This window comes from Vitis vinifera, chromosome 9 (genome assembly GCF_030704535.1).
Source record: "Vitis vinifera cultivar Pinot Noir 40024 chromosome 9, ASM3070453v1".
NCBI classification, from domain to species: domain Eukaryota; kingdom Viridiplantae; phylum Streptophyta; class Magnoliopsida; order Vitales; family Vitaceae; genus Vitis; species Vitis vinifera.
The window spans coordinates 5,188,448-5,207,766 of record NC_081813.1 but is presented as its reverse complement, the minus strand read 5'-3'; the positions used below and the strand labels follow the sequence as shown (position 1 = coordinate 5,207,766).

The 19,319-nt window shown below is 34.3% G+C and overlaps 1 protein-coding gene across 1 annotated transcript; it reads left to right on the top strand.

Annotated features, from left to right (window-relative positions):
• Positions 1 to 9,805: 9,805 nt before the first annotated feature.
• Positions 9,806 to 17,451, top strand: LOC100244707 (pleiotropic drug resistance protein 1). The gene is made up of 24 exons (XM_059739525.1): positions 9,806 to 10,396; positions 10,597 to 10,717; positions 10,811 to 10,899; positions 11,023 to 11,107; positions 11,210 to 11,369; positions 11,485 to 11,561; positions 11,884 to 11,937; positions 12,039 to 12,129; positions 12,232 to 12,533; positions 12,641 to 12,922; positions 13,014 to 13,330; positions 13,439 to 13,599; positions 13,700 to 13,803; positions 13,889 to 14,045; positions 14,124 to 14,186; positions 14,295 to 14,422; positions 14,534 to 14,866; positions 15,234 to 15,524; positions 15,610 to 15,693; positions 15,796 to 15,929; positions 16,058 to 16,285; positions 16,372 to 16,543; positions 16,625 to 16,879; positions 16,980 to 17,451. Exons 1-24 carry the CDS (start codon positions 10,071 to 10,073, stop codon positions 17,238 to 17,240), a joined length of 4,275 nt encoding a protein of 1,424 aa, XP_059595508.1. The 5' UTR covers positions 9,806 to 10,070; the 3' UTR covers positions 17,241 to 17,451.
• The last annotated feature ends 1,868 nt before the right edge of the window (positions 17,452 to 19,319 follow it).

The following is a 19,319-nucleotide window of genomic DNA, read 5'->3' as shown; positions in this document are numbered from 1 at the left end:
TTTAGTAATAAAACTAGGGATCAAATATTAAAATCATGCAAAACTAGATCCTCTTAATGATCTCTCCTAAAAATTTGACAATAATAAATAAAATTATCATAAAATTGATTTCTCATATTAATTTATTAAAATTATATTGCTAATAAATATATTTATAAATTTATTAAAATTATCTTACTAATAAATATATTTATTAATTTATTAATTATATAATATTGAGTGCAAGTCACTATGGAAAAATCCTCACATAATAATTTTATATTTTGCATTATATAAATCAAACATTCTTGATTAAAACATCCCATCTTTTTATCTCTTTTAAAAAAATTGAATAAAAATTTTGTTGGTTGGCCTAAATAATAAAATAAAAGATTTTAAAAATAAAAAATACAATAAAAAGTAAAAAAAAAAACTTTAATCCTAAAAATATAAAAATGACATATATATTAACTCTTAATGCATTTTCAACTCTTTCTCAATATCTATCTTTTGTTTATTTATTATTTATCATTATTGTTATTACTACTATTATATACAATAATAATGAAAATTATTATTATTGTTATTATTATTATTATTATTATTTATGTTTATTTATATTCAATTTTGTTTTGCAGGAATTTTAGTATATAATAATGATAATAAATAAATAAACAAAAGATATTGTGGACCCTACATTTTTGCACGATGCTTTCCCACTCGATGATGAAACTTGTTTTTATTTATTTATTTGGTGAAAATTTGATTTTTAGAAAAAGACTTGGAATGACTACTTATTTTAATTTTTTTTTAAGAAAAAAACAAAATAAGAAAGAAAAACTCTTAGTGTGACTCCTGAAACAGGTCTGTGGAAAACCGAGTTTGGGTCGGGGGATCAGGTTACTTATTGGGAAGGTACGGTGGTGAGCTGTAGCACCCTTCTAAGCCCGTACATGCACGACCTCTATTAAACGAATTAAAGGAATTATGACAATTAATTAATTAATTATGGATACCAAGAAAAATAATCAATGTATAAGTCATGATGAAAATCAATATATGCAAAAATAATGATGAAAATCTAATTATAAGAATACACAAAATAAATTATAAGAGGATTATGCAAAATGATTTATTGAACTAAATAAAATAAAATAAAAAAGATATTAAAAAAATTAGTTTTCAAGAAACTTCAAAGAATTTTATTAAAAATGATTTTGAATTAATGATTTCAATTTATTTATTTAAAAAAAAGGTTATTTACATATATTATATCAAAAGAATTTATGACAAAAATTTCAATTTGGGCACAAAAATTATTTTTACTTACTTTTACTAGAAAATAATGAATTTTTATAATTTTATTTACAAAAGTATTTTGATTCATTTTCATTTAAAAAAAAAAGTGATTTATACAAATTATTTAAAAAGACATAAATTTATTTGCAAAAGAAATTTTAATTAAAAAGAAAAAAAAATTTAAATCCTCTATTTCTAATCTAATTAAGAAAAAAAAAGAATTCATTTAAAAGAAACATTTTTTTTGGACAATTTTATTAAGAATTAATTTTTGGGACAATTTTATTTACAAAAAAAAATTTGGATAATTTTTATTAAACAAAGAAATTTTTGGACAATTTTTATTAAAAACAATTTTTCAAATCCTACGAAAAACAATTCTTTTGGATTTTTCTAAATGCATTTTTATGATTTTTTATAACTAAAAAATATTATTAAAAAAAATATTTTAAAATTATTGTTTTATTAAAACATATTTATTGAATTCTTCCTCTCATTTAAACGAAATTTCTAGTTTGTTCGATATTCAATTCTATACACACTTAATAGGTATATACAAACGAATATTTACAAGAACTAATAAAAATAAAATCAAATAAAAGTGAGAAATAAAATATGTACCAAAATAAACTCACAACAAATTTTTCTATGAAATTCCATGCTACATGCATCATAAATTCGTATTTAGCCAATAGAATTGGGGAATGGACCCATGCAAAAACAAAAAATACCCAATGTAAATATCTAGAGATGTACAAAATCCCAAACAAATATTTAAACCCAAATTCAAAATTCAAATTAGTTTTATAAATTTCACAATTAAAATGAGTCTAAATTATTATAGGTCTTAGCCCAAAACATCCAAATTAATAACCAAAAATACAAGTACGATTAACCAAACTTAAAATTGGATAAATTAAAATAAATTCTACTAAGCCTAAATTTAATATCTCATAATTCAAGCCTAATATACACCACGATTGTTTCATGTCCAAATTAAACAATTCAAATTATCCAAGCTCATATCAAATATTCAAGTCACCCAACAAATCCCACCCACATTGTGGGCTCAAAATTCATTTCAATTAACAAACAAATTAATAATGTACATGACCAAAGAAAATAATATCTCAAGCTCAATCCAATTAGCCCAAACAAATAACCAATTAACAATAGGCCCAAATCCAAATAAACAATATGCAATTTATATAATCTAAATATCCCAAATTAATAATCAAATGCAATATAACCACAAACCCAAATTAACAAATTTCAAATTAATCCACCAATAATAAATTGGCCCAAATTTTATACTAATTAATAAAGCTCAAATTTCATATTCATTCAATAATCCAAATTTCATAAACAACAATTACTATTAAAATCAAATCAAGAATAACAATAACAATAACAATAACAATAACAACAATAATAATAATAATAATAATATTAATAATAATAATAATGGAAAGTGAGTGGGATGGGAAAATGAGGGAATGAGAGGAAATAAGAGGGGTTCGCCGATCGACAGTGGCTCGCCGACGGCGACTGATAGGAGCTCGCCTACGACAATGAGGGTTGATGGTGTTTTTGAAAGACAAAAATAATACTAATACTAATAATAATAAGGAAGATAATAAATAAAAAAAATGGAAGAGAAGAAATGGGTCGGTCGTCTCTACAAGTGGGTGTTTGGATAGAGAACAAAAATGAAAAATAGGAAAGAAGAAAATGGGGGGCCTCTAGTCATGTGGGAGTGAGTAAGAGGAAAGAGAAGAGAAAAAAATGGAGAAAATGGGGGAGGAAAAATAGGAAGAAGAGAATCCAGAGTCCCGGGATGTGGTGTTTGGGTAGCCAAAATAAAATAAATAAAAATAAAAATAAAAAAGATCAAGAAAACTGGGTGAGTCGATTGTGGTCGTCTTTGGAGTGAATGAGGAAAAAGCTGAGAAACGGAGTGGGGGAGATGGGACCGTCGGCCACTGTGGGAGTCTGCGGAGAAGCGGAAAAAATCTAGTGAGAATAAGGCAAAAAATGGGCACGTGTGTGTCCCAGGGAGAGAAGCAGAAAAAAAAAAGAAAAAAAAAAGAAAGGGGAATGGGGGACCGATGAGAATGAAGGGGAAAAAAATAAAATAAAAAAACAATAAGGGAATAGGGAATGATAATGGCATGAGAGGTATGGGAGGAGAGAGAGATGTAGGGAATTAAACCGAATTCCCAACCCGTGAGAAACAAAAATTAGAGAAAACACACGCCAAAGAAAAAACAATCACACACAAGACAATATTTACGTGGTTCGACAATTTGCCTACGTCTACGGAGTTGTAGGGATATCACTATTATCAGGGAAGAATACAGAGTACAACGTAGCGACTACAATATTCTCTATATATATATATAGCATGGCAACCCTACCATACTAAAAAACCCTAATTAAAAAGGTGGTTCCACAATGGGCTAAACGGGTCCAACAGGACTCAATAAATCTCCCATTAAAAAAGCCATGCAATATTATTCGGGTCGGGTCGTCAAACCGGATCAAACAAAACTAGGCTCCACAAAGCCCAACAAATCTCCCACTTGGAGACTAGTCCAATCACCAACATCAAACCGCTATCCTCCAAGAAACGATCCCTCATCCCTACAACTCATCCTCCTGTCCTCAAGCTAGAAGACCAATTGAAGCTGCACACAGCTTCAACTTCTTAATAGTGACACCCTTAGTCAACATGTCTACAGGGTTCTTAGATCCACAAATCTTCTCAAGTATTACCAGTTTATCCTCAACAAGATAACGGATAAAGTGGTATTTTGTTTGTATATGTTTCGACTTTGAATGAAAAGCTGAATTTTTGGCAAGAAAAATTGCACTCTGACTGTCACTGTGTAGAATGCCCATCTCCTGCTTCTTACCCAATTCATCTAAGAAACCATGTAGCCAAATCATCTCCTTTCCAGCTTCAGTTGCTACAACATACTCAGCTTCTGTAGTAGACAAAGTAACAATCTTCTGTAGATTTGAAGTCCATGATATAGCTGTACCACCTAGAGTAAAAACAAACCTAGTAGTACTCTTTCTACTATCAATATCACCAGCAAAATCAGCATCTACATAACCCTGCAGTTTCAAACTTGCACCTGTGAAGCAAATACATGTATCTAATGAACCCTTCAGATATCTTAAAATCCACTTGACTGCCTCCCAATGCTGCTTTCCAGGCCTACTCATGAATCTGCTCACAACTCCCATTGCATGTGCAATGTCTGGCCTTGTACACACCATAGCATACATCAAGTTGCCAATAGTTGAGGCATAGGGCACCTTGCTCATATGGTCCCTTTCTTCTTTTGTCTTTGGTGACTGTTCTTTGCTTAGTTTGAAATGACTACCCAAGGGTGTGCTCACTGGTTTAGCTTCATTCATGTTGAACCTGCTGAGAACTTTCTTCACATACTCTGACTGTGAAAGCTTCAATGTACCATTAGCCTTGTCTCTAATGATTCTCATACCAAGATTTGCTTTGCAGCTCCCAAATCCTTCATTGCAAACTGTTTGGATAATCGCTTCTTCAGATTATTAATCTTCTCAGTGTCAGACCCTGCAATAAGCATATCATCCACATACAATAGTAATATGATATAAGAATTGTCAAAGGACTTAAAATAGCAACAGTGATCAGCTTCACATCTCTTGAACCCAATTCTATGCATAAAATTGTCAAACTTCTTGTACCACTGTCTAGGAGCTTGTTTAAGGCCATACAAGCTCTTTCTCAGTTTGCAGACTAGATTCTCTTGTCCCTGAACAATGAACCCTTCTGGTTGAATCATGTAAAGGTCTTCCTCCAAGTCACCATGAAGGAATGCTGTCTTCACATCTAATTGCTCAAGATGTAAGTTTTCTTCAGCCACCATTCCAAGTACAAGTCTCATTGTTGACATCTTCACAACTAGAGAAAATATCTCTGTGTAGTCAATGCCCTCCTTCTGCTGGAACCCTTTAACAACTAATCTGGCCTTGTAACGTTTGCTACCATCATGCTCATTCTTTATTCTGTATACCCATTTGTTGTGCAAAGCCTTCTTTCCTACTGGCAATTCAGTCAGTTCCCATGTCTGATTCCCCAACAGGGAATCCATCTCATCCTTCATGGCTAACTCCCACTTACTTGAATTCTCATCTTGCAAGGCTTCATCATAACACTCTGCCTCACCACCATCAGTCAACAGGAGATAGTTTAAAACAGGTGAATAACACTGCGGAGGTCTAATGTTCCTAGAAGATCTGCGAACTTCAACTACAGGTGTACTCAGATCTACTTGTGAATTTACATTCTCTTTATCTTCTTCACCCCCTTTTTGGACAGTACTTTCAGTCAATTCATCTAAGTTGACAAACTCAAATTTCTTTTGATCTATCTCTGTAACATCTGACACTACAGATGACCTGTCTTTGTACATAACCTGTTCATTAAATATCACATTTCTACTTCTGATGATTTTCCTGTTTTGTTCATCCCAAAACCTATAGCCAAATTTCTCATCACCATAGCCAATGAAAAAACATATTTTTGACTTTGCATCAAGTTTACTACGAGCATCAGAATCAATATGAACATAAGAAATACAACCAAAAACTTTTAAATGTGAAAACTTCACCTCTTTACCACTCCAAACCTCCTCAGGAAGTCTGAACTCCATGGGAACTGATGGTCCTCGGTTTATCAGGTAAGCTGCAGTGCTAACAGCATCAGCCCAAAAAGTTTTTGGTAGTCCAGCATGCAACCTCATACTTCTAGCACACTCATTGAGAGTTCTGTTCATGCGCTCAGCCACACCATTCTGCTGTGGTGTCCTAGGAATGGTCTTCTCCATCCTAATTCCCTGTGCAGCACAATACTCACTGAATCCTCCATCTATGTATTCTCCTCCATTATCTGACCTCAAACATTTTACTTTCAAACCTATTTCTGTCTCAACCATGGCCTTCCACTTCTTAAAAGTTGCAAATACATCAGATTTATTTTTCAGAAAATAAACCCATACCTTTTAACTTGAGTCATCAATAAAGGTGATGTAGTACCTTGAACCTCTTAGGGATGCAACCGGAGAAGGCCCCCACAAATCAGTGTGTACTAGTTCCAATTTTTCAGCCTTCGGTGTCCTGCCAGTTTTCAAGAAGCTCACCTTTTTTTGCTTTCCTAAGATGTAACTTTCACACATGTCAAAATCAATGGACTTCAATTCTGGTAGTTTTCCTTTTGACAGCAACATCTTCATCCCTTTCTCACTCATGTGACCAAGTCTGCGGTGCCATAGGCTTGTATTAGTACTTGCATCAGCAACTGCAATTGTGTCTCTTGGACATGAGGTCATATACAGAGTGTCAGTCTTCTTTCCACGAGCCAATACCCTAGCTCCCTTTGTAACCTTCCAAGTACCACCAACAAATAGTATTGCATGTCCTTCATCATCAAGTTGTCCAACAGAAATCAGATTCCTCCTCAGGTCAGGAATATGTCGAACCTTCTCCAGTAACCAAACAGACCCATTGGGCAAAGATATCCGGACATCTCCCAGACCCACAACATCCAAGGCTGAACCATCAGCCAAATACACCTTACCAAAATCACCTGCAACATAATTCTGTATGATTTCTCGGTATGGAGTGGTATGAAACGAAGCTCCTGAATCCAAAACCCAATCATCAAGTGGACTGTCTACTGCAAGAAGTAATGCATCCTGTACCTCTTCTATTACAGCATTAGCAGAATCATCTTCATTCTTCTTCTTAGGGCTTTTGTGTTGCCTTTTAATTGACCTGTTTTCCCACAATTCCAGCATTGTACTTGTTGGCCTAATCTAGATTTGCTTATGTTCCGATTAGAATTTCTGGAATTTGATCTACCCTGATTTGAATTTCTGTTATTACCTCTACCTTTTGTCTCAAGGTTTAGGGTAGAACCAGATCCTGAGGTTTCACCTGCATCTCTTCGGCGAATCTCCTCAGCCAGAATTAAATCTCATATATCATTGTACTTGAGCTTTTCCTTTCTTGTAGAATTGCTTACTGCCATCCTCATTGTCTCCCAACTGTTTGGCAAAGAAGCCAAAACGATCAGAGCACGAATCTCATCATCAAAATCAATTTCTACAGACGACAATTGATTTGTGATTGTATTAAATTCATTCAGATGTTGTGCTACTGATGCATTCTCTGCCATCTTGAAATTGAACAATTTCTTCATCAGATGCACCTTATTGTTTGCGGACGGCTTTTCATACATACCGGACAAAACCTTCATCAGATATGCTGTGGTCTTCTTCTTTACAACATTGTGTGCAACAGACCTAGACAGAGTTAACCTAATAACTCCTAGAACCTGTCTGTCAAGAAGCGCCCATTCCTCAGCCTTCATACTCTTAGGTTTTGTCCCCAAAAGAGGCATATGCAATTTCCTCCTATAGAGATAATCTTCAATCTGCATCCTCCAATACGCAAAGTCTGTGCCATCAAACTTTTCTATTCTAGACGCCTTTCCTGCTTCCTCTGCCATTGCTCCCACTCAAACCTAACCCTAGGCTCTAATACCAGTTGTAGGGAATTAAACCGAATTCCCAACCCGTGAGAAACAAAAATTAGAGAAAACACACGCCAAAGAAAAAACAATCACACACACAAGACAATATTTACGTGGTTTGGCAATTTGCCTACGTCCACGGAGTTGTAGGGATATCACTATTATCAGGGAAGAATACAGAGTACAACGTAGCGACTACAATATTCTCTATATATATATAGCACGACAACCCTACCATACTAAAAAACCCTAATTAAAAAGGTGATTCCACAATGGGCTAAACGGGCCCAACAGGCCTCAATAAATCTCCCATTAAAAAAGCCATGCAATATTATTCGGGTCGGGTCGTCAAACCGGATCAAACAAAACTAGGCTCCACAAAGCCCAACAAGAGAGAGGGAGTGGGTGGGGTAATTGGAGAGTAGAAAGAGAGAGGAGAGAGGAGAGAGAAAAGAAAGAGAAAAAAGAAAAACAAAAAAGAAAAAGAAAAAAAGAAAGAAAAAAAACATAATAATAATAATAATAATAATAATAATAATAATAATAATAATAAAATATAAAATAATAAAAATTAAGATTAAAGGGTGAATGGACCAAAAAACATATGTGATCGGGATTTAAAATTTATTAATAAAATTGAACTCAAAATTAATGTAAAAAATGAAATTGAGACAAATTTTGAGGTTTACAAATATATATTGAGAAAGCGTTGAAAATGTAGTTTGGGTCAATATTTTTTTTATATATTTTAAAACTTAATTATATTTTTAATTTAAAAAATTTTAAATTTATTTTTGATTGTTGATATCAACTCAATTTTTTTTTGAAAGAGATAAGAAGATGAGTGTTTTAAAAGGGAAGTTTGATTTATCCAATGTGAAATATAAAATTATTATCAAACTTTTGAGCATTTAGAAATTTTTTCCACTTAAAGTAATCTATACTCGTATTCATTACTATATTTATTTATAAGATAATTTTAAAAAATTAGTATGAAAATTAATTTTATGATAATTTTATTTAATATTATCAAAATTTTAGTATCATATTAATAAAAATGGATAGATTAGTATAATTTTATTTTTCACTATCATTACCACTAAATATGGAATTATGGTTGTAGAAAAAAATGAAAAAAAGAACAGGTAAGATTCGAAGTTTGGAAATTAAAGTCAGTAAGAAAAGAAAGAGAAGATAGGAAGAAGACTAAAAAAATTGGGGATTTTTATTTTTATTTTTAAAAAAATTAGAAAGGAAAAAATAAAGAAAATGAAACTTTTATTTTTTTTTAAAATAAAATAAGAAGAAAAGTAGACATGGTTTTCGTTTTTGTTGTTGTTTTTATATTATGATTATTATCATTTTTTTTTGCTATTTTTTTTATATATATAAAAATCAAAAGGACACAGCCGTGCGTATACGCGAGGTCGAGGGAGTCTAGATTGAAACGTGCGTGTTCAGGAGGTCAAGGAAATCTAGAGAAACGTGCGTGTCCGTGAGGTCAGAGAGTGTGCGCACAAAAAAAACATCATTGTTATCTATCTGTTAAACCTTTATTTTCCATGGTTGACTTTCCGTTTGACCAAAACATTTCCGTTTTAGAACGTCTAGAAGGACAATCCTCCAAGGATTTTCGGTAAAGTCGTCAGAAGACATATGTGCAAAAGCCGGGAAAAATGTATTTAATCCGTTAAAAAAAATGCCAAATATATTTATAGTTTTGGAGGATTTGGGTCCACCAGGAACCTTCCTGGACCCAACAGTTGGAAGGAAAAAGTTTGTTCATTTGGCAGGTGGGAAGCTTTAAACAGATCGCGTTCCCGTTGGGAAACTCTAGAAGTGTTTTATTTAAGAATTTGACGGGTCAAACTCGGTGGAGTCGTTACCCAGCCGCTTATATATTCAATTTCCCCGCTAATTTTTTTTTAAGGAAAAGTCATAGGAAACCAAGAAGTTAGAAAACTTGAGGGTCTGTTCAACCCATCACCTATATAAACCCTGCATTCTGAAGGCATCAAGTATTAGCAGTTCAAAGGTAGAGACTTTTATGCAGAGAAAAGGGAGGAAGGGGACGCGTATCTGATTTTTAGCTTCTTTGGGCTCCAGGGTTCAAAACTCCGAGCTTCTTTCTCAGACTTTTGAGGAAAGATTTCTGGGTTTTTGTGGGTTTTGATTGGTCTTGCAGGAGGGTTCTTCGTTTCAGGTTGTAATGGCCACTGCTGACATTTATAGAGCCAGTGGTAGTTTAAGGAGGAACGGTTCTTCGATATGGAGGAGCTCCGGTGCGGATGTTTTCTCCCGATCTTCGAGGGATGAGGATGATGAGGAAGCTTTGAAATGGGCCGCACTCGAGAAACTTCCCACCTACAATCGGTTGAGGAGAGGTTTGCTGATGGGATCCGAGGGTGAGGCCAGTGAAATTGATATCCATAACCTTGGGTTTCAGGACAAGAAGAATTTAGTGGAGCGGTTGGTAAAAGTCGCTGAAGAGGACAATGAGAAGTTCTTGTTGAAGCTCAAGAATCGTATCGATAGGTGAGATTTCTCCTCCTTTCTTGCATTCCTTGCCATTTGTTTTTGAACATTGAAAACAGAAGAACATAAAGAGGAAAAAAAAATGAAAACTTGACCTGAAATATGCCTCATGAGTGTTTCCCACATTTTCTCCACAGCCAAGCAACATCTTCCTTTGAATTTTTTGATAATGGGTTTTCATGATTCTTCCATTTTTTCAGAGTTGGAATTGATGTTCCCGAAATTGAAGTTAGATTTGAGCATCTTACCATCGATGCAGAAGCTTTTGTAGGAAGCAGAGCTTTGCCTTCATTCCATAATTTCATTTTTAGTAAACTTGAGGTAACTTCATGCAAATGCTGATCATTACTTCTGTACTCAGTATTCTTTTAAGTAAGTTTGTTTTTAGATCTAATTTTCCCTTCTTTTCCAAAGGGTATCCTGAACGCTGTGCGCATTCTTCCAAGTAAAAAGAGGAAATTCACTATTCTCAATGATGTTAGTGGAATCATCAAACCACGCAGGTGAGAATGAATTTGTTTCTAGTAAAAAATGGATTGATAACTCAAATGATTTTTTCGTTCTTCAAATTTAGAATGTCCCGAGGATCCATACTCAAGATTTTTGTGCATATTTTTCTTCTGCAGATTGACTTTGCTTTTAGGTCCTCCAAGTTCTGGAAAGACCACCCTCTTATTGGCATTGGCTGGAAAGCTTGATCCCAATCTAAAGGTTGAAAGAAAATGATTATTACTCCTCCATTCTTTATGGAATGTTTGATTTTTTATTTCTTTAATCTCATATCCAATTTCAAAACTGAAATTCCTTCTTTAGGTTATGGGAAGGGTGACATACAACGGCCATGGCATGAATGAGTTTGTACCCCAGAGAACTGCAGCCTATATCAGCCAACATGATACCCATATAGGAGAAATGACTGTAAGGGAAACCTTGGCATTCTCTGCAAGATGCCAGGGTGTTGGAGATCGATATGGTTAGTCTAAACCATTGCCTTTGCTTTTATTTTCTCTGCTTTTTGCAGGTTGTGAATGCAATTTTATGACATTTCCGTAGCCTAGAAGATTGACTCTTATTTTTGCCATCTGCAGACATGTTAGCAGAGCTGTCAAGAAGAGAGAAAGCAGCAAATATTAAGCCTGATCCTGATCTTGATGTCTTCATGAAGGTGAGACAGAATCTACTTTTTGTGAAATTTTAATCAGCTCTGCAGAAATTGAGCTATTTGCTTTTAGTGAACATGGATACTGCTCTTTTCCAGAAATTAAATTTTGAATTCTGACATAGATGGGCAAAATGGCTTTGTATTGTCGGTGTTCTGTCTGTTCTGGAGTTTGTTTCTTTCTTTTTGTACTCAAATGAATGGCTTGAGTCAATCTAATTTGTGAATTTTATGCTACGTCGGAATCTTTTATCTATGAAATTTCTTAATGTACTGAAGTTGCTTCCATGGTGGTTGACATTTTCATCATTGGATTCCAATATTTCAGGCAGCAGCAACAGAAGGTCAGAAGGAAAATGTTGTCACTGATTATACATTGAAGGTATTAGAACCATAAAACTTTCAATGATGGCATATAGATTTCTGAGAAAACCCAATTCTAATTCATGATTTGTTTGTTTTTCTTTACTTTTAAATCTACAGATTCTGGGACTAGACATCTGTGCAGATACCATGGTAGGAGATGAGATGATAAGGGGTATCTCTGGAGGACAAAGGAAGCGTGTCACAACAGGTGGAATAATTTGGTTTCTAACTAAATGAAAGAACAAATCAAATTAGATTTTTTGTTCATTAATTTAATTTAATTCAATTATGTGAAATGTATGAATAATAGGTGAGATGCTGGTCGGACCATCAAAGGCACTGTTCATGGATGAGATCTCTACTGGCTTGGACAGCTCAACAACTTATCAAATCATCAATTCTCTCAAGCAAACCATCCATATTCTCAATGGGACTGCTGTCATCTCTCTCCTCCAGCCAGCACCTGAGACTTACAATCTTTTTGATGACATCATTCTCCTATCTGATAGTCAGATTGTTTATCAGGGTCCTCGTGAAGATGTGGTTGAATTTTTTGAATCCATGGGCTTCAAATGTCCTGCAAGGAAGGGTGTGGCAGACTTCCTGCAAGAAGTGAGTGCAAATTTAGCTTTGTAGCTTTTGGTATCTTCTATCTTTTTCCCTTTTTTTATTTTTAGAAAAAAACAGAGCTATAACATGAACTTTAAAATTCATTGCAGGTAACATCTAGAAAAGATCAGGCCCAGTATTGGGCACGTAAAGATGTGCCTTACAGTTTTGTCACAGTCAAAGAATTTGCTGAGGCATTCCAGTCATTTCACATTGGACGGAAAGTAGCAGATGAGCTTGCATCGCCATTTGATAGGGCCAAAAGCCACCCAGCTGCTTTGACGACCAAAAAGTATGGTGTTAGAAAGAAGGAACTGTTGGATGCCAACATGTCAAGAGAGTACTTGCTGATGAAGAGGAACTCATTTGTTTATATTTTCAAACTCACCCAAGTGAGTATTATTATTATTATTGCTACTTATAACTATGGCTTTTAATTTTGTATATGTGATTGTAATTTATTATTTTTATTTCTATTTTTAGCTTGCAGTAATGGCAGTGATTGCAATGACACTCTTCCTAAGAACTGAGATGCACAAAAATTCAACAGATGATGGAAACATTTACACGGGTGCTTTGTTCTTCACTGTTGTCATGATCATGTTTAATGGAATGGCAGAACTTGCCATGGCAATTGCAAAACTTCCTGTCTTTTACAAGCAAAGAGACCTTCTCTTCTATCCTGCATGGGCATATGCTCTTCCCACATGGGTGCTCAAGATCCCCATCACATTTGTTGAAGTTGGTGTTTGGGTGTTCATCACTTACTACGTCATTGGATTTGATCCAAATGTGGAAAGGTAAAAGTTAAAAAGTTATGAAGTTGCAGAAACTTATCCAGATTTCTTTTACATGTTTTCTCTGTTCCAAAATGATTAATGCTGAATAAACAAATCTCCTTATTGCAGGTTGTTTAGACAGTATCTTCTCCTCTTGCTTGTTAATCAGATGGCATCTGGATTATTTCGATTTATAGCAGCAGCCGGTAGAAACATGATTGTTGCAAACACATTTGGGGCATTTGCTTTACTTATGCTCTTGGCATTGGGTGGTTTTATCCTGTCATATGGTATGATGAGGAAATATTTTTTTAGGAAACATAGAACCTTCTTGTGCATAACCCCTGATAATGAATTTTTGTTTCCTTTTTTATTTGGTCAATGGTGCAGATAATGTCAAGAAATGGTGGATTTGGGGTTACTGGTCTTCCCCTCTGATGTATGCACAGAATGCAATAGTGGTAAATGAATTCCTTGGGAAGAGTTGGAGCAAAGTAAGTTCTCGAATGTTCCATGTGAATATTTGTGTTTATTTATGTGTGTCAGTAACTGATGATTGTACTTATTTCCATATTTCAGAATGTCACCGATTCAACAGAATCCCTTGGAGTCACAGTATTGAAGTCTCGTGGGTTCTTCACAGACGCACACTGGTACTGGATAGGAGCTGGGGCACTGCTTGGATTCATATTTGTTTTCAACATCTTTTACACCCTCTGCCTTAATTACCTAAATCGTGGGTATCTGTACCTTCTCTGCATTGAAACTCCTAAAAATATGAGCTTAGTGTACTAACATTGTGCAAATTGTGCAGCATTTGAGAAGCCTCAAGCTGTTATAATAGAAGAGTCTGACAATGCCAAAACTGCAACCACAGGTGATGAAACTCATACATGGTGCATGCATGCATGCCTTTGTATGACTCAATTCTTGTCATTTAACTACATGTTTTATATGGCTCACTGAATTTAAACTTGACATGCAGAGCGGGGAGAGCAAATGGTAGAAGCCATTGCTGAGGCTAATCATAATAAGAAGAAAGGAATGGTTCTTCCATTCCAACCACATTCAATCACTTTTGATGATATTAGATACTCAGTTGACATGCCAGAGGTAAAGTCATATTTATTCAAATGATGACATATGTTTTAGCAGCACTGAAGTTTTTTCATAATGTACTATAAACCAGAAATGAGAACTGAGTTGTTTGAAATGAACTTGCAGGAAATGAAAAGTCAAGGTGCCCTTGAAGACAGACTGGAGCTTCTGAAAGGGGTGAGTGGTGCTTTCAGGCCTGGTGTTCTTACAGCTCTGATGGGTGTTAGCGGTGCTGGTAAAACCACTCTCATGGATGTACTGGCTGGTCGGAAAACCGGTGGATATATTGAGGGTAACATCACTATTTCTGGCTACCCAAAGAAGCAAGAGACTTTTGCTCGAATTTCTGGATACTGTGAGCAGAATGACATCCACTCTCCTCATGTTACTGTCCATGAGTCCTTGCTCTACTCAGCTTGGCTGCGGTTGCCTTCTGATGTGAATTCTGAAACCAGAAAGGTAGGAGTCTTCTTAATTGTTTCCATATTTTTCTTGTTCAATTTAGTGCTCTAAACAAGCAAAGCCCTAGAATTGACTTTTTATACTTGGTTGAGGTAAGGTCAGGTTCAAGTTTGGATTGACCTTCACCTGGGAAAAAGTGCTGGTTCAAGTTTCACTGACTTTTAATCCAATTGGGTGAAGTTCATGCAAGCTAATGAGTGTTATTGAGCATTTGCATCTACTAACCGATCCATTTAGTAAGACTAGGGAAACCTCTTCACAACCTGCTAACAGAAGAGTCACAAGCAGTGTCAAATTTTTTACCATCTCTACTATGGTTTGCAACGTTTTTTAAACAATTCATAATCATTGCTAATGGTTACAGATGTTCATTGAGGAAGTCATGGAGCTTGTGGAACTGACCCCATTGAGGGATGCACTGGTTGGGTTGCCAGGTGTAAATGGTCTCTCAACCGAGCAGCGCAAGAGGCTGACTATTGCAGTTGAGCTTGTGGCAAATCCCTCAATAATATTCATGGATGAGCCAACTTCAGGGCTAGATGCAAGAGCTGCTGCAATTGTTATGAGAACAGTCAGAAACACAGTGGACACAGGAAGAACAGTTGTGTGCACCATCCATCAGCCAAGTATTGACATATTTGAGGCCTTCGATGAGGTAGGAAATGTTAAGGGATAGAATTATAGTTTCTCTTCTGTTCTCTTTGCATATAGGCACTGAAATATTTAAGATGGATTTGCAGTTGCTCCTGATGAAGCGTGGAGGGCAAGAGATATATGTGGGAACACTGGGTAGACATTCTTCCCATCTGATAAATTATTTTGAGGTAAGCTGCCATGATAAAGTAGAAGCTATAAGAAGTGAATACTTCAGTTTGAGTTAATTCATATCAAGCACTTACTAATACATATCACTTGCTTTCATAAAGGGAATTGAAGGAGTCAGTAAAATCAAAGATGGTTATAACCCTGCAACCTGGATGCTGGAAGTTACCACCGGAGCACAAGAAGGAACTTTGGGGGTAGATTTCACTGAAATATACAAGAATTCAGACCTATACAGGTGATTCAACCATATGTTATCTAATTGCATAATAAGATTGAAAAGTCATATACATCCATCCTAATGTTTCTCATGAAAAGCTTAAATTTGTAGTTGAAACCTGTTCTAACAAGTGGCATATGTTTCAGGAGAAACAAAGATTTAATTAAAGAACTGAGCCAACCTGCCCCTGGTACAAAAGACCTCTATTTCGCTACTCAATACTCCCAACCCTTCTTCACCCAATTTTTGGCATGCTTATGGAAACAACGTTGGTCATACTGGCGCAACCCACCATACACGGCAGTGAGATTTCTCTTCACAACTTTCATAGCCTTGATGTTTGGGACAATGTTCTGGGATCTGGGCACCGAAAGGTAATTTGATGTCGGTTCAAAAATTTGAGAACTCAGTATGTTTCTCTATATCAACTTTAATTTATACTTGACGTGGTAAATTGCAGGACAAGGCAACAAGATCTGTTAAACGCAATGGGTTCTATGTATGCTGCTGTTCTCTTCCTTGGGGTTCAGAACGCCCAATCGGTCCAGCCAGTCGTTGTAGTTGAACGAACAGTCTTTTACAGAGAAAGAGCTGCAGGAATGTATTCAGCCCTGCCATATGCCTTTGGACAAGTAACTAGTTTTCTTACACTATAGACTTTGTATATGTATAATATGTTTTGCATTTTAATCAAATTTCTTCTCTTGTTGCAGGCTCTAGTTGAGATTCCATATGTATTTGCACAAGCTGTTGTGTATGGTGTTATAGTTTATGCAATGATTGGATTTGAATGGACTGCCGCTAAGTTCTTCTGGTATCTGTTCTTCATGTTCTTCACGTTATTGTACTTCACCTTCTATGGCATGATGGCTGTGGCTGCCACACCAAATCAAAATATTGCTTCCATTGTTGCCGCAACATTTTATACATTATGGAACCTCTTTTCAGGTTTTATAGTCCCACGAAACGTAAGTGCTCTCAACCTGTGATTCTTTAAATTGCAACTTTCCTTACCACATGGATATAGAAATGACTCATATTGTTGCATTTCTTCCTTGATGAATACAGAGAATTCCGGTGTGGTGGAGATGGTACTATTGGATATGTCCAGTTGCATGGACTTTGTATGGATTGGTTACATCACAGTTTGGAGATATACAGGACACACTACTTGACAAAAATCAAACGGTGAAACAATTCTTGGATGATTATTTTGGGTTCAAACATGATTTCCTGGGAGTGGTTGCAGCTGTGGTTGTTGGGTTTGTGGTGCTGTTCTTATTCATCTTTGCCTACGCCATTAAGGCATTTAACTTCCAAAGGCGATAAGAAGTCATTCGGAGCACAAGTTCTTCAAGGATGGTTGGTTATTTTATGTATGTAACCTTTCAGTTCAACATTTGATTGTAAGATGAAAAAAAAGGTTTTGTTCTTTGTGTACGTAGGATGTTAGGATATTAAATTCTTTAATTTCTTTGTCGTCCCAATTTTATGTAATTTGAAATTCCAGACAGTAATAGAACCTTGAGCTATTCTTTCATCCTTGGTTACCAACTTAACAGTATGGGCCTCCACTTTCAATCTCTGCTCTAAGTACCAAAGACATAAATAATAGGATGAAAATATAGAAACTATAAAAAACTAGACCTGTGTTTTTAATCTGCAGCGTTTGCAATGCTATTAAATTTAGAATTCAGCAAGCAAGAAGGGAAGTTTAGGCCTTCCTTGGAAAGGCGGGAGTTATTTCCAATAGTTTTATGCCTATATTTACCAATGCTTTCAAAATTGGATTGGTTGTTGACTCGATTGAACCGGTTTGAAAATTAAAAATTATTATAATAAGTGAAAAAATATATATAAATAATTAAAATTTTAAAAATATTTCATCATTTTATTTGATATTTAAGATTTAAGAACAACATGGGGGCCCACATTTCATGGTTAAAATAATAAATAAAAAATCAATTGTGGGGCCATGAATTTTTGTATTACAAGTCATATGATCAATGTTTAATTGGATTGGTGATTGAACTAGAAAAGTTACTTGTTCATGGTTCATTGGTCGGACCTCGATCGACATCATAAATAATAATTTATATATTATAAAATTTTAAATAATTATAAGAAATTAAAATTATATATAATTAAAAATTTTAATAATTTCATTTTTATATTTGACATATCAAATTAAATGATGAAGAGAAATATAAATATATTAATATTTTAAATTTTATTAAATAGACCATTTATAATATTTAAATATAAGGATATATATAAAATGAAAAAAAAATTATAATATTTAATTTTATTTGCATGTCTTTTGTATTTTATTATTTTGAAATTATTATATTAATTAATTTGCATTATTATTTTTAATTACATTATATAATTATTATAAAAATAAATGTGAAAGTGTTTTATACTTTTATACAATAAAAGTATATACGTGTTTTTCATCATTTAACAAGTTCATTTGAGAAAATCACTCTAGGCATTGGATTGATTTTCAAAATTCAAGAAAAGACTCTTGTCATCATCTTTGGGATTGTAATCAAAGTGAATGAATAAAGGGAAAATTTTCTTTTGTAAAGAATATTATATTTGAGTCTATACCGCACAATCAATTAATTTTAATATAAAGTTTTGATCACATATATTTTTCCTATAGTTTTTGGTTGTTTTGCAAGACTTCAAGAAATTTGTGCATACACAACTTAAAGGAGATTTGGATTTTTTATTAATTTTTTAAAGAGTTCTTAAATTTCCTTTTCATAATATCTCAATGGTTTTTGAATCATTTGAATTGGTCTTGCCTTAGTGGGAATATCATTTTCCCTAAATTCTAGGTTGTAAGGTAGTTCCATAACATGTTCATTCCTATGCCAAAATACATTAGGGAATTTAGGACAGGCTTCTCTAACCAACTTTTCTTTGAATTATTGGATAACATCTTGAGTCTTTTTAACTTCTAATTGTTCTTCAATTCTCTTAGATCTAACTTCTTGAACTAAAAAATTGATATGATTATCCTTAGCCTGTATTTTTTTAGAAATAATCAAGGATCTTAATTTATTTAGGTTTCTTTTTCAAGGATATGCAAATTCAAAAAGAGTCTCTTGATTTAAGAATTTAGTCTTATACCTTGACCATCTACTCTAGTGATAGGCCAGACAATTAAAAAGGGTATTTCAAGAATATTTCTTCTCTTAAATCTTATACCAAATTAAATGTTGTGTGCATATCCCTTGATTATTGATATAAGCCTTAGACAAATTGTACCTAATCTTAAGTTTGACCTATTAGCATGCCATAAAGAAGCTACTCTTGAATCTATTAAGACAACAATTAATCTTAGCGATGAACTCATTGTTAATCACAATTATTAGGGAAACATTGCATTTTTTAAAG

What these genes read in the sequence shown, in the direction of transcription:
- LOC100244707 (XM_059739525.1), top strand. Translation starts at nt 10,071, where the DNA reads ATGGCCACTGCTGACATTTATAGAGCCAGTGGTAGTTTAAGGAGGAAC. An exon ending in GGGTGTTGGAGATCGATATG is followed by an intron (nt 11,370 to 11,484) that starts GTTAGTCTAAAC and finishes TGCCATCTGCAG; the next exon opens with ACATGTTAGCAGAGCTGTCA. An exon ending in ATCTTGATGTCTTCATGAAG is followed by an intron (nt 11,562 to 11,883) that starts GTGAGACAGAAT and finishes CCAATATTTCAG; the next exon opens with GCAGCAGCAACAGAAGGTCA.